Source organism: Pristis pectinata, chromosome 1 (assembly GCF_009764475.1).
Source record: "Pristis pectinata isolate sPriPec2 chromosome 1, sPriPec2.1.pri, whole genome shotgun sequence".
Lineage (NCBI taxonomy): Eukaryota > Metazoa > Chordata > Chondrichthyes > Rhinopristiformes > Pristidae > Pristis > Pristis pectinata.
In genome coordinates this window covers 88,620,406-88,635,044 of record NC_067405.1, presented here as the reverse complement: position 1 = coordinate 88,635,044, position 14,639 = coordinate 88,620,406, and the positions used below count along the sequence as shown (strand labels likewise).

The following is a 14,639-nucleotide window of genomic DNA, read 5'->3' as shown; positions in this document are numbered from 1 at the left end:
TCTGGGGCACTGGCATTGAAGCGTAGATGAGGCTTGGGGCACGTCAGTCACGATCATATTCAATGGCTGGGCAGGCTTGAGGAGACATGGCCTATTCCTGCTTCTGTTTTGTTATGTTCTTATGCTCTTTTCAGGTTTATCCAGAGGTTGAGGACAGTAATCGGGCATGCTTACCACCGTGCTCCTTCATCACCTGCTCATCCGACAACACCCTCCGACTCTGGAACACTGAGAGCTCAAGCACCCACGGAACCTCGCTGCATCGGAACATGATAAGCAACGTAAGTGTGCCACCAATCCCCGTCAACTCCAGAAGCTGGGTTGGTCAATCGAAATCTGTTCTCTGGCGTCTGTCTACAAATTGCAGGATTTATTGAATCAAGTTTGGTATTCTGCCACATTGGGATTGGATCTTATGAGTGACCGCCTCTTCATCCAGTACCACAGTCACTCGGCTAAAATCTTACAGGGTAATGTCCCACCCAAGTCCTGAATGTTTGCACTGCAATCAAATGGTTTAGAAGCAATTGTAAATTCCCTGAGCTTCATGTTCCATGTTTTGATTTGTTTCTTTACCCCTCCTAATTTTCTCTAATTACTTTATCTTCAGAGTTGTACTGGGGTTCTTAAAGTAAGATGCCATCAAGTGATGATATCAGGAAAGACCACCCTGATAGGACTAGTGTGGAATTGTCTCCCCAACACATTGTTGACGCTGTTTCAAATTCATTTCCCAGGAATGGGCATTGCTGGCAAGACCAGCAATCCCTAATTACCCTTGAACTGGGTGGCTTGCTAGGTAGGTACAGAGTGACAGAAGATTTCTTCCTCTGAACTACATTAGTGAACCAGAAGGGATCTCGCAACAATCCAGTGGAGCCAGGGTCATTGTTAGCATTGACTGAGCTGATGAATGGTCATTGACCTTAAGTATTAACTCTCTTTCTGAGTATTTGTGGCATTTCCTGTTTTTAACCACCAATGACTGGTTTATGTCTTTTCTTAAGTTCCAGGTAGTTAACCGAATTTAAATTCCACAGATGCCAAGGACCTCTGGGTTACTTAACCACTGCACCACCACCATGCCGTTTCAGTTGACCACAGTACAATTGGTGACCAATTGAAAGTTTCAGGGCTGTGATAATTTTTTATTAGGCATGGACATTAAGGTTTTATAGGTGGTAGTTCAACTATGATTGAACTACCACCTATAAAAGTGCAGGAAAAGGTTCAAAGGATCACATCTTCATATTTAGTTTCCACAAATGCTTCTGAAGTGTTTTAAATGAACAACCCCATCCAGCTTTGGGCTGATCTAATGATGGGTGGGATTTATCAGATAGCTTGTCCAGTGATTTGTTCTCACTCAGCCCCTACAGATGGACATAAAAGATCCCATGGCTCCATTTTGAATAAAAGTGGTTGAGTTTTCCTCAGTGGTCACCACCTATCTGTCAACCAGCTGCAGCACTACAGGTTAACTAGTCATTATTTCATTGCCTTAAGTGAGATCTTGTTTGGCCAAAATCCATGGTTTACAGAAGAGACCAATTACATCTCAAATTACTTCACACTTAGGAAAGGGCTCTGGACAGTCTGGGGACACAAAATCCAAATCGTTCTTCCACATTCTCAATCTTGCTTTTATTATTTTCACATTGTGCACATTTGTGCACATATATCGAACGTATGGATATTTGTGGACATGTATATATTGGCAGGATTTGTATGTGTACAGAGACTCGTTTGTATGTGCATAAATCTGAATGCACTTGCAGATCTGCAGATAATGTATGAATTTGAACACACAAACTGTTTATATGCAGAGATTTGAACACATAAATGAACAGAATTGTATGCACTTATACTGGTTTGGACACACAAATGTTCAGTTGCACATACTGGCATATTTATAGGTATGAGCACACTTGTAAATGTGCAAAGGCATTAAGACACATGCAGATTTGAATGCACTTGTATACGAGTAGACTTGTACACAGTTGCTTGTACTCAGGTTTGAATGAACTTATAAATGTGTGGATTTGGACACACTTGTGTGTACAAGTTTGCACAGGAGACCGAGATGTGGAAGTGTCTTAAATTTCTTCTTCCCCAAACTCCAGGATTTGCTGAAGATTCTCTACATGGACTCCAACACGTTGACATTGCTGGATGTGGAGAACTGTTCTGTGGGAGGTTCAGATAAGCAGGATTCCCAAGCTACTGACCTGAAGACAGGGATCAGGACACTGTGCGTGAGTCCTGATGGACAGCACGTGGCATCTGGTGACCGGGTGGGGACTCTCAGGTATGCTACATTTGGGCAGGGAACTAACCCAGGCTGGCACTGAGTGTACAGTATGGAACCAGTGAGATACTCAGTGCACACTGACTGTGTACACCTCTCTGTAAATCATGTATTTTTTGTGCTAAAAATGTGTGATCAGAATTAAAAGACTTTGAATTAACAGGAATGATCTGTACCCTGCAGATTACATGCTTTTATTGATCATAGGTCACATTTTATTGATCAAGATCAATATTGCTTAATATTTCTAAGTTTGAAAAACAGAGAGCAGGTTAGCAGTAATTTGGTGACACCTGACACAAATTTCAAAGTATTTAATCCCGAGAGTGTTAAGGGGTTTCTTAATTTAATAATCCTAAGAATAATTGAGATGGGGGTCACATTGTTAAAACATGCAGTGATCTGTTCTGTAAGTTGGTTCCATTAGGGTCAGTGAAGTGAATTTTAGAAGTGGAGCACAGCACACATGCGTGACTACACTGGATATATAGTGTGTGCTTCCAGCCCAGAGGGTCAGGTTGTGTGATCAGATTTCATAAACTGCAGCCATCTGTTGTTGCCATCAATCACCTCCCAGCCTCTATCGCTGTCTTCACCCTTCCCTCCTCCTCCTGGCTCCATCTACCCAATAACCCTTCCTCACCTGGATCCACCTATCACTTGCCAGCTTCTGCCCTCCCCCTCACCTCTCAGTGCTGGCCATCTCCCCTTTACACTCTCAGTCCTGATGCAGGGTCTCAACCCGAAACATCAACTATCCCTCTGCCTCTACAGCTGCAGCCTGACCTGCTGAGTTCTTCCAGGAGCTTGCTTTTGTGTGATCAGTGTTGACTTCAACAGAGAGAGGCTGTTAGTAGGAGTTTGAGCATACACCTTAACGTCATTAGTGCTCAGGGAGAAAGACAGCATTCCTTCAAACTTTGAGTTGAAGCAACAAAACTCTCACTGGTTTTGAATATGTCAGGGTGCTCAGTAACCAATGACAACACTGAAATGAACTCCCTAACTCTGAGGAAGTGGAAACCAAGCCAATGGGGGAGAAATTGTTAGGGTGAATGGGTGGTGAAGAAAGTACGTTATAAAAAGTTTTAAAAATTTAAATACTGCAGAGGCCCAAAATCAGAAATAAGAGCAGAGAATTTGGAAATGCTCAGCAGGTCAGGCAGCATCTGTTGAGGTGGAAACAGAGTTAACATTTCAGTTAGATGACCTTTCATCAGGACTGGGGGTTTAGGATGGGTCTTAAATGAAAAGAGGGAAGAGCGCTGTAAGAACCAATTCCAGATACCGTTAAACTCCATTAATTCGGCACACTTGGGACTTCAGTGGTACCAAACTGACTACTGGATGTTATTCCAATTAATAGTCCAACACTTTTAATTCACTTTTTTGTTTAGGTGTTACACAGTAGTAGAATAAATTTTCCAACATACTTGTTAAGTTTCAAAGGAGCACAGGAAACAGAAATGGGTGATCTTCAAGAGAGCATGGGAACCAGAGCACCCGAATAAACAGTTGCTGAATCATCAGGATTTTTGAGCAATTAGGTTATTGGAGTTTTACTGAAGTGTTGCCCCAGAGTAAAGATGTAACACCAAATGAGCTGAGGCTGAAGTGGAGTCAGAGGAGTCAGAGTGGGATTAGAGAAGGCGTGAAAGGGCCTTGAAGGGACTCAGAGCCCAGTACAATCACCTCAAAAGTTTTGCCATGAGGTGTCAGTGGTAATGCAGACAGCCAAAATAGAAGAGTGGTTGACTGGCAGAGTTATCTCAATTGTCAACATTCAGTCATCCATTCATGATGGTGTAGCTTGGGATGGATTGACCTACTGGTGTTGCCTTGTGTCTGACAGGGTCCATGATCTCCAGCTGCTCAGAGAGCTCCTTCAGGTTGAAGCCCATGACTCTGAGATTCTGTGCCTCGAGTATTCCAAGCCAGAGACTGGTGAGAACCTTTTAAAGACTTCATGTCATCTTACCATCCATGTCCCATTCTGCTTGTGACTAGGCTGATGGTTTCCTGTGCTCAATGAATGTAAGGTCGCTGAAAACTGGTGCCAGTCGTCTAACTCAAACCTGTCCCTCCCATCCTTCACCCATTGTATATCAGTGAACATGGTCTGCGAGCAATGTTCAACTCTGTCCATAACCTCTGCTCTCCCTACCTTTGTAATCATCTCCCACACTACGTTCCTCCGGGCTATGAGTACTGCTTTAACTGTGGCCTTCTATACATCCCTGATTTTAGTTGCTGCACATTTGGCAGCCCAAGCATTGAAATTGCCTCCCTAAACATCAACATCGCTCCTCCTTTCAGATGTGCCCAGAAGACTCACTCTTTGACAGTTTTTGGTCACCTTGCATAATATTATTTTAGTGGCTGGCCTTCAATTTTTGTTTGATAATCCTCTAATGAAGTACCTTGTAATGCTTTATATTATTGTTATGTTTCTTATGACAGAGAAGAATGCCATTTGGCCCATCAAGCCCATGCCAGTTTTCAGATCAGTGCTGTCAATCCATTCTCCCATTTATTTCCCTGTAACCCATTCTCTCTCACATTTCCATCATCTCCTCCTGATTCTTCAGTCTCACACCTACATAAGGGGTAACTTGCAGATGATAATTAACCTACTGATCTGCATGTTTAGGGATGTGGGTGGCGCAGTGGTGCAGCCGGTGGAGCTGCTCCCTCACAGCTCCAGTGATGCAGGTTCAATCCCTCAGGTGTCAGAGAATCACAGGAACAGGCACTTTGGCCCACCGAGTCCATGCCGACCATCATAATCCTACTCTAAACCGTATTATTCTCCCCACCTCCTCATCAACTCCCCTCAGATTCTACCGCCACACACCTACGTACTAGGGGCAATTTACAATGGCCAATTAACCTATCAACCTGCACGTTATTGGGATATGGGAGGAAACCAGAGCCCTGGGGGGAAAGCCAAGCAAGTCATAGGGAGAACGTGCAAATTCCACACAGACAGCACCAGAGGTCAGGATTGAACTGGGTCTGTGAGACAACAGCTCTGTTAGCTTCACCACATTAAAGGAAGGTTATTATTGGCCATGTTCCCCCACCCAGGCCCCTACCAGCCCTGCCACCTGTACCTAATTATGCTTTTGTCTCTTTCCCCGTCCACTGGCAGGCATGAAGTTGCTGGCATCTGCTAGCCGGGACCGACTGATCCATGTGTTGGATGCAGAAAATGACTACAGCCTGCTCCAGACCTTGGATGAACATTCCTCCTCCATCACGGCCGTCAAGTTTACAGGTACCTGTGTGTGCGCACCCCGCTTACTCGGTGTTGCTGCGGATTTTGAGGGCACGGTGGCGATGCAGGTGTGGTGCATGCCTTTTGTCTCACATCTTCCCAGACTAGTAACCAAGATGCCTAGACTACCATCCAAAACTCTGGGATTTGGAAACTAGGATGAGAATTTAGATATCCAGGTATGGTCAGTGGGGGAGCCTGCATAGATCAGTGTGGCTAATAGTGAGTGGGACAAAGCACAGGTTAATATAAGGCCGTCTCCCTCAAGTGGAAGGGTGGCATTGTTTGGAGTTTGATCAGTGGTGATGTTCACCTCTAATACTTAATGTCTAAGGGCTCTGGCTAGAAACTAATTCTGGCTGCCAAGGAAGAAAGAGATCCTACAGACTTTGGAGCTGATGAACAGCTGCAGGGCCGTTGACTGACATCAGGGGTCCAAGTTATGAGGGAAGGCTGGAGAAATCCAGAGGGCAAAATTAGTCCTGGATCACATGTGCTAAATGGGCACTGCAGTAGCATATACACCATCAATCTCATGGACCAATACAGCACGGATACAGGCCCTTCGTCCCATTGAGTCCATGCCGACCACTGTGCCCACCCTGCTGGTCCCAATTTCCTGCGTTCGGCCCATATCACTCTTAAATCCTGCCCCTCCATGTACCTACCCAAGTGCTTCTTAAATGATACTGTTGTACCTGCCTCAACCACTTCCTCTGGCATCATCTTTTGAGATTCAATTCCATTGAATTCAGCGGCAATGAATTTCAGAGGTTCGATATATGTTTGTGTTGTATCAAAGTTATGATCCTTCTCCCATCCCTCACTGAGGGGTAAGGCTCCTGAATCCTGGGGGTGGGGCATGGGGGGGGTGGGCAAGTATCCATGTGATGGGAGATGTGATGGAAGTATGAACAGGATCTGAACATATACACCAGCGGCACAGTGGTGCAGCTAGTAGACCCGTGTTCAATCCTGGGTCAAGCTTGCATGTTCTCCCTGTGACCATGTGGATTTCTTCCCACATCCCAAAGGTGGTGGGAGGCAGGTTAATTGGCTGCTGTAAATTGCCCATTGTGTGTAGGTGAGTAGTAGAATCTTGGTGTTGGTGATGGGAGATGTTGATGGGAATGTGGCGAGACTAAAAATGGAATTGGTGTAGGATTAGTGTAAATGGGTAATTGATGGCCAGCGCTGATTCGGTGGGCCAAGAAGCCTGTTTCTGTGTTGTATGACTGACTTCCTATGACAGACTGAATTGGTTAGAATCAAATTGATCCCTGATGATCCTGCAGCTCTGTATCAATACCACTGGAGGGAGTTGGCCCCATATTTAGATTTATATTAACCTATGCTTCACCCTGCTCACCTTCAGTCCTGTCCACTTTGACCTATGTTGGCTCCCACACTTTCAATGCCTTGATTTCTAAGTTCTCATCCTTATTTTCAAACCCGTCCAAGGTCCGGCTATCTCTGTAACTTCCTTCCCCAGTAACATTTAGTATACAGGAGCATTCATTGAGACCCATCAGAAAATGCAAGAAACACTGAGTAGGTCAGGCAGTATCTATGGAAAGAGAAACAGAGTTAATGTTTCCAGTCAAAGATCCTTCATCAGATATTAACTCTATTTCTCTTTCCACAGATGCTGTCTGACCCACTGAATGTCTCCAGCATGTTTTGCTTCTATTTCAGATTTCCAGCATCTGCAATTTGATTTTCATTAAGACCAATCATTTGTCCAGGACTGAGTGTGATATTGTCCCAAAGTACATGGCTTCAGGGTATGAACTGACATGTCTGTGTGAGTGTTGTCAGAGTTTCTGATTGAGGAAGTGCCTCATGTGGGTACAGATGCAGAGTTTTTGCAACAGCTTTATCTAGTTTGAGTGCTCTTTGTCCTTCCTGATCTAAAAGGCAGACGAGTGTGTTGAGTGAAAGCAGCTGAGGCTGGGGTGATATGATGCTTGCTGCTTTGTCAGTTTATTGGTGCTTTATTGGAGTCTCCCTTCCCCCTTCTGTGAAACTGGGAACAATAATAGGTCCCAGCCAATAGCATGTTACCACAGTAACCCAGTCACCTTCTGTTCTTCTTTGCAGCTAATGGTGGGAGTGTCAGGATGATCACCTGTGGTGCAGACAAGAGCATTTACTTCCGGACAGCACAGAAGGTAATAGATAGCACCATTGTAGGCATGTATAGTGAGTTACGGGCTGGAATCCAATCCATGAGTTCAATATATGTAGAAAAATCCATACCCTGGGAGTGAGTTAAAGACTGGAATCTAATCCCGAGGTTCAGGTTGTATGGAATACCCTGGGATTGAGTTACAAACTGTAATCTAATCTAGAGCTTCAATATATATGGAATAATCAATACCCTGCGAGTGAGTTACAGACCCAAGTCCAGTCCAGAAGTTTAGTGTACATAGAATAATCGATACCATGGGACTGAGTTACAGATTGGAATCTAATCCAGTTCAGTATATGAAGAATAATCAGTACTCTGGGAGTGAATTAAAGACTGGAGTTCACTAAAGGGGAGTTCAGTTTGTTTATATATCAGGTGCCAGGAGTGAACTGCAGGTTGGAACCCAATCAGAGTGATCAGATGGTGGAAAGGCTGATAGTTATTAGTGTTATGACGCATTTCCAGAGTAGCTAAGGGGGAGCTTTAAATTGCATAAAGCCAAGGAACACGGGAAATGGGACACAAACAAAATTTAGCAGGAGACATGGTTTGTGCCCATTTATTTGATTATGGATTATACCCTCGTGTTTGGGAAGTTATGTGTAAAGAGAAACATTGTGACTGAGCAACACTGATCTCATTCATCATTTAACTGCAGCCCAGTCTGGTGGAGTGGAAGTCTGCTTTGTCAGCCATAAAACTCCTGTCCAAAACTGAACTGGTGTGTTCGCGATCCATTCCTAAGTGGGCAGTAATGCCCATGTTATTCAACACTAATGGTTACTGCATTGCATCTCATGCATTTAGCTAGTTTCCATGCACTTTCATTCCTTTGTCCATTGACCACAGAATCAATTCACCCCCTGATGCATAGCATGGATGATCTGTATCTCCTGCCTTGTTTTCTCCCTGTATGTTGATACTTTATATATTTGTTGTTTAGGTCATAACTTCAGCTTCTGCTTGGGTAGAGCCATTGAATGGGATAAAGGAAACCAGGCAGTCCCTCGCACAGTTTAAATAATAGTTTTGCTAATGATTACATCCAGTGTCACTCAGATCCCTTTGCACACACAGTTGTTTCAGTGGGAACAGGAGGATGGCAGTACACAGATACATGGCATGTAGGAGCCATTGATGTGCATCTTGAAGCCTCAGGTTTGCCCCTGTTTTATCAAGACATGGTGAATCACTGCCATCACTGTTCACTTTGCTCTGGCCTGTGAATGGTGGTAAGCAGCATGTATCAGGCACCCTACCCAGGGAAGCTACCGGCATCCACAGAGCCTCTTGGTAAACGGTTTCCAAACTCATGCTCCAGTTAAAATGACCTAATAGGACCCAGATCTCAAGGCTCACTTTAAGCATGTGTCCCACCACTTCCTACAATTGTATACAATATAAATACTCTCGCAGTGCAAATAAAAAATACCCAAACCAATCTTAATTTACGTTGTATTTTTAACATGGACAAAACTTGACACCAATTCACATGGGAGCCAAAGGAGCATTTTATGGGAGGGGAGAGAGGTAAAGGGGCAGAGAGGTCAGGGAGAAGGTTTGAGAGATTAGGGTTTTGACAACTGACATCGCGATCACTGTCAGCAAAACAAAGGAAACTGGTATCTTGTGAAAAGAAGGAGTTGAGGGAGTTTGGTCTTCTTGCAAATCCTCGGCTGATTATTTGTTCACTCTTTTGTTGCCTTGTTTCTTTTTCCATGCCGTTTCAGTTGGTCCAGCAGAAGCTTGGGGAGGGAATGGCCTCAGTGGTTTCTGTCTGGTTGGATGGCACAGGGTGTGAGAGTTGGGAGTCCCCAGATTATTCCGCTGTCTGGAGCAGTTCTCTTGGACCATGCCTCCTAGCCTGATACTGTTCTCTCTGTAGATGTTGCCCTATAGGTGCCTGGGTGTTGGAGATAAACTGATTGTTTTCATTCCCAACAGTCTAGTGAAGGCACGCAGTTCACCCGAACTCACCATGTAGTTCGAAAGACGACTTTATATGACATGGATGTGGATTCCACGCGGAAGTATGCTGCCGTTGGATGCCAGGACAGGAGCATTCGGTGAGTGGGATCTGGGTGTTGCGATTGGCTTCAGGTTTATGTAAGGAAAGCTCATGCAGCTCCTGCAACAGGGGGTTACACACAGAGCTACGCCTTATCTCCTCTATCTCAAGGTTGAGAGTGACTTTTTCACTGGTTCTATGGGTTCCAAGGTGGGGCAGGAGGGGCCTGGCACAGTGCGTGGGTAGCTGGTACACTCCTTCCATCAGTTACACAGGGCTTCTGTGTGCTCCCAGTGCATGGACTTGAGATTCTTAGTGCCACTGTGAATGCTCCCCTCTACTTTGGGCTGCCATGGGCCGGAGATTCCCAGGGGGCCAGTAGGGATGTTGGGATTTCCTCAAGACTTTTCCTCTGTTAGCCTGATATTGTCTTCCTAAGAGGGAGATTGGAATAGGACATCTATATCGGAATCTGGTCTTGGGATTTTGCAGAGACGTCAGTGGTACCACCGCACCATTCAGTGTAAAGCAACAGACAAAATGCTGGAGGAACTCAGACTGAGTCCAGATGAAGGGCCTCGACCCCAATCATTGACTGTCCATTTCCCTCTACAGATGCTGCCTGACCCAGGAGCTCCTCCAGCGCTTTGTGTGTTGTTCCAGATTCCAGCATCTGCAGTCTCTCGTGTCTCCATTCAGTGTAAAATTCATTTACCTTATGCACCTCTCTGTGAAGCTCTGTTATACCCATCACTGTAACACTGGTATAACCCACATTGTTCACCAGAACAGTGATATATCTCCACACCAAAATACCCTACCATAGTTTTACCCACTGATATAACTTGCATCCTTGCAGTAACACTCTGATAAACCACTCCCAACTCTTTTCTCTATCACTGATATATTTCACATCACTCATTATAACACCAATATACTCAATGTAAGAGACAGATATACCCTACAGTGCTCACCATAGCACTGATATATCCCCAACCTAATCAGTACCTCCCAACTCTTTGCTGTAGTACTTACCGATATATTGCTGATTATATTATTGATGTTGTATTACCGCTCAGTATAATACTCTGGTATCCCCAAACCTCTGAAAATAAAACTAATATTTCCCATGTGCTTCAGTAAGACACTGAGATATCCTACACCTCCCAATATAGCTTTACATGATACATGCCACATCACCTCACTACAGCCCTGACTAAATAAACTGAATCCACACACTGAACAACAGTGTGTTATGGAAGCAAAATTTATATTGGCCTTACTTTGGTTTTCCCCAAGTTTAACGGTGGAACGACTTTACATGTGTGTAAATTTCTAGTTTGTTCTCTCACTGTCTATACTGTCTTCCCTGCAGAATATTTAACATTAGCAATGGGAAACAGAAGAAACTGTACAAGGGATCTCAGGGAGAAGATGGAACGCTGATCAAGGTGAGTGCTCCTGGATGAGTGCAGCGTCCAGCTTCCAGAGGCAGGGCAGTGGGGTAGATTAACCAGCAAGGAACATCTTGGACCTTCGATTCCCTGGGTCATCTCTGCTCCCTTTAATTCAAAAGTGATGTTACATTTGTTACCTTGCAAACCACTGGGACCACTACAGAATGATAGTAAATGAAAATCAAAGAACTACCGAGGCTGGAAATCTGAAACGAAAACAGGAGATGCTGGAAACACTCAGCAGGTCAGGCAGCATTTCTGGAAGTAGAAACAGAGTTAACATTTCAGGTTGAAGGCCCTTCATCAGAACTGAAGTGCTAACACTGTTTCTCTCTCCACAAATGTTGCTGACCTGATGAGTGTTTCCGGCATTTTCTGTTTTTATTCCAGAATTTAAGAACAGTGGAAGATTGCAGCTCTTCAGCTTGGGATATTTCCCATCAGGTCCAGTGGACTTGTTGGTTATTAGTCCTACTAATCTCTCCAGTACTTATGTTAACTAGCTTAAATCCTACACACACGAGACCCTTGTTTTCCCACTATTCCAGATCTGTTTTGATGTCTTACACAATCAGGACAGATAAAGAAAAAATATTAGCATCTCCATCATTTCTTTCTACCCTATTATAACTTCCATTGTAGCTTCTGCTTTTAAGGGGTCCATGTTTACTTGTATTATTCTCTTCCAGTTTGTAATGCAGTAGAAGCTCTTATTGCCTGTTTTAATATTTCTTGCTGGTTCATTGCAATGTTTTCCCTCTATCAACACTTGCTCATTCTTTGTTGCTTCCTGAAACCTTCCCAATTTTCAACTCAATGACAAAATTCAAACCTCTTCTTTTCATCTGATACTACCATTAATCAATCGTCTTTGTGAGCCACAGATGGATCACTTTTCCCACGATGTTATTTCTCAGTGAAATGTATATTTGTTGAGGATTAATATAGACTCCTTCAAGAGATTTGCTATTATCTATTGATTGGCACACCTTTAATGTGCAGTTTTTCAATTTTCCTTACCCCTGACCTGCAAAATTGGCTTAAATTTAATGATCATCACATGCCCTGAAACCATCTCTCTGTGCTGACCAACTCTGTGCATTAATCAACTCTCTGTGCAGTCCAACTCACTCTCTGTGCAGTCCAACTCTCTCTCTGTGCTCTCCAACTCTCTCTACTGTCCATCTGTCTCTGCACTGACCGACTTGTTTGATCAGAGCTCCTGAGTTAATATAACTCATGTGGCATATCTATTTTTATCCAGGTTCAGATTGATCCATCCGGGCTGTACATCGCAACCAGCTGCTCTGATAAGAACCTCTCCATCTTTGACTTCTACTCAGGCGAGTGTGTCGCCACCATGTTTGGACACTCAGGTGAGTTTGCCTCGGGGAGGCCACCCTTTTACTGTCCCTGCTTGACTGCTTGTACTTTCAAACATGCGGTGTGCCCTTGTGCTCAGAGTTGTGCACTAATCTCTAGCTGTCACCTTGCATTGCGGAGCTGGATTCATAAAAGCACCAGAGAGCAGCAAAAGCAGGGAGATAGAGCATCAGCATCACTGCTGTGACTTGGGTGTTGTAGCAGTGTGAAAATTTGTCCTTAGATATCTTTATTAGTCATATATACATTGAAACACACAGTGAAATGCATCTTTTGTGTAGAGTGTTCTGGGTTGCAGCCCACAAGTGTTGCCATGCTTCCAGCGCCAACATAGCATGCCCACAACTTCCTAACCAGTACGTCTTTGGAATGCGGGAGGAAACCCATGCAGACACGGGAAGAATGTACAAACTCCTTACAGACAGCGGCGGGAATTGAACCCGGGTTGCTGCGAGACATCCCACCGTTTAGCATTCCCTGGATTGACTCAAGCTCAGTGGGAGAGCAGGCCAGGAATTCAGCACAAAGGAGAGAATTGCTGACTGACACTGTGGATTCTCACGTGGTCTCTGCTCCCCAGAGACAGGGGAACGTGTCTGTCTGCACTGACCGACTCTCTCTCCGCACTGACCGACTGGGGGTGGCATCAGTTAGCTGTGGAAACCTATGCCACGTGTTTGGATATGTTACAGAGGAGCAGAATTTAGAGGGGAAGAGGGAGTGGGGCTGAGGGTTGGCCTTGGTAAGGACTTCAGTGATGGGAGTGAAGATGTTGGCAGGAATGTTCTGGCTGTCACAGGATGGAAAAGAATGAAACAGGACGATTATAAGGGGTCGGCAGTGGAAATGGATTGAGAAGGTTTTACGGAGGGAGGGACTGAGGCCGTGACTTCAGAGCAGAAACCACACTGAAATGGAGGTTGAAATCACCAAAGATGAGATGTCTCTCCCAGCAGAGGCTGAGGGAGTGAGGCAGGGAAGATCTCTTGGTGAGAATTTTTTTATCTTACTTGAACAGGTGACAGAAGAGCGAGGATCTTAGACGGATTGGGCAAGATGAGGTGCTAGTGGGAAGAAAAACTAGCAGAGGAGTAGGGGAAGAGACCAAGGAATGAGAGCCTGGAGGTGGTCTCAAGACCTTTTCAACCAGGTTTCACCAGGTCAATGCAATCATCCATGTTACTTACATTTCGTCATATTCAGCCCATCAAGTTTGTGCCGGCCCTCCGAGCAATTCCATCAGTTCCATTCCCCCACTTATTTCTCTGTAATGTATTTTCATAGCATCATAGAGAGAGAGAGAGATACAGCATGGAAACAGACCCTTTGGCCCACCAAGTCCATGCTGACCATCAACCACCCTATTACACTAATCCTACGTTAATGCTTTTTTTATTCTCCCCACATTCACATCATCTCTCCCACCCCCGCCCCCCCCCCCTCGATTCTACCACTCACCTACACTAGGGGCAATTTACAGCAGCCAGTTAACCTACCAACCTGCATGATGAGAAAAACCAGAGCACCCAGGCGAAACCCACGCAGTCACAAGTAGAACGTGGAAACACCATATAGACAGCACCCAAGGTCAGGACTGAACCTGAGTCTCTCGAGCCGTGAAGCAGCAGCACTGTGACAAGGCCCTTTTTCACCAGTTGGTGGAAACTTTGGAGGAAGATATAGAGGGAACAGTGATGCCTGATCCACTGTCAAAGTTGACAGGGTCTATACTGGGAAGGTGAGTGGGATGGGAGTGGTATACATTGGTTGAGCTAATGGACTAGCAGCCATTTCTGTACCATTGATCATAGATGAATCCACCATGAATCTAAATTCATCAATAAATATTTAATTAATAAATGTGGAATTATTGCTTGCCTCAGTAACAGTCACCTGCTGGACAACAGTCACCTGCTGGACTATTGTAAAAACCTATCTGGTTCACTGCATGGAAGGATATCTGCCACCTTACCCAGTGACTCCAGACCCACCACCGTGGTTGATCTTAATTGGCT

The 14,639-nt window shown here is 44.7% G+C and overlaps 1 protein-coding gene across 2 annotated transcripts in view; it reads left to right on the top strand.

The window, feature by feature from the left end:
* The window catches only part of mapkbp1 (mitogen-activated protein kinase binding protein 1), a 156,432-nt gene that overhangs the window by 110,189 nt on the left and 31,604 nt on the right, over positions 1 to 14,639 (top strand). For both annotated transcript variants that reach the window (XM_052012062.1, XM_052012053.1), the window contains 8 exons: positions 135 to 281; positions 2,124 to 2,308; positions 4,161 to 4,252; positions 5,460 to 5,585; positions 7,686 to 7,756; positions 9,721 to 9,842; positions 11,160 to 11,235; positions 12,506 to 12,617. In XM_052012062.1, coding sequence (XP_051868022.1) covers positions 135 to 281; positions 2,124 to 2,308; positions 4,161 to 4,252; positions 5,460 to 5,585; positions 7,686 to 7,756; positions 9,721 to 9,842; positions 11,160 to 11,235; positions 12,506 to 12,617 — 931 coding nt within the window. The remainder of the gene's footprint in view (positions 1 to 134; positions 282 to 2,123; positions 2,309 to 4,160; positions 4,253 to 5,459; positions 5,586 to 7,685; positions 7,757 to 9,720; positions 9,843 to 11,159; positions 11,236 to 12,505; positions 12,618 to 14,639) is intronic.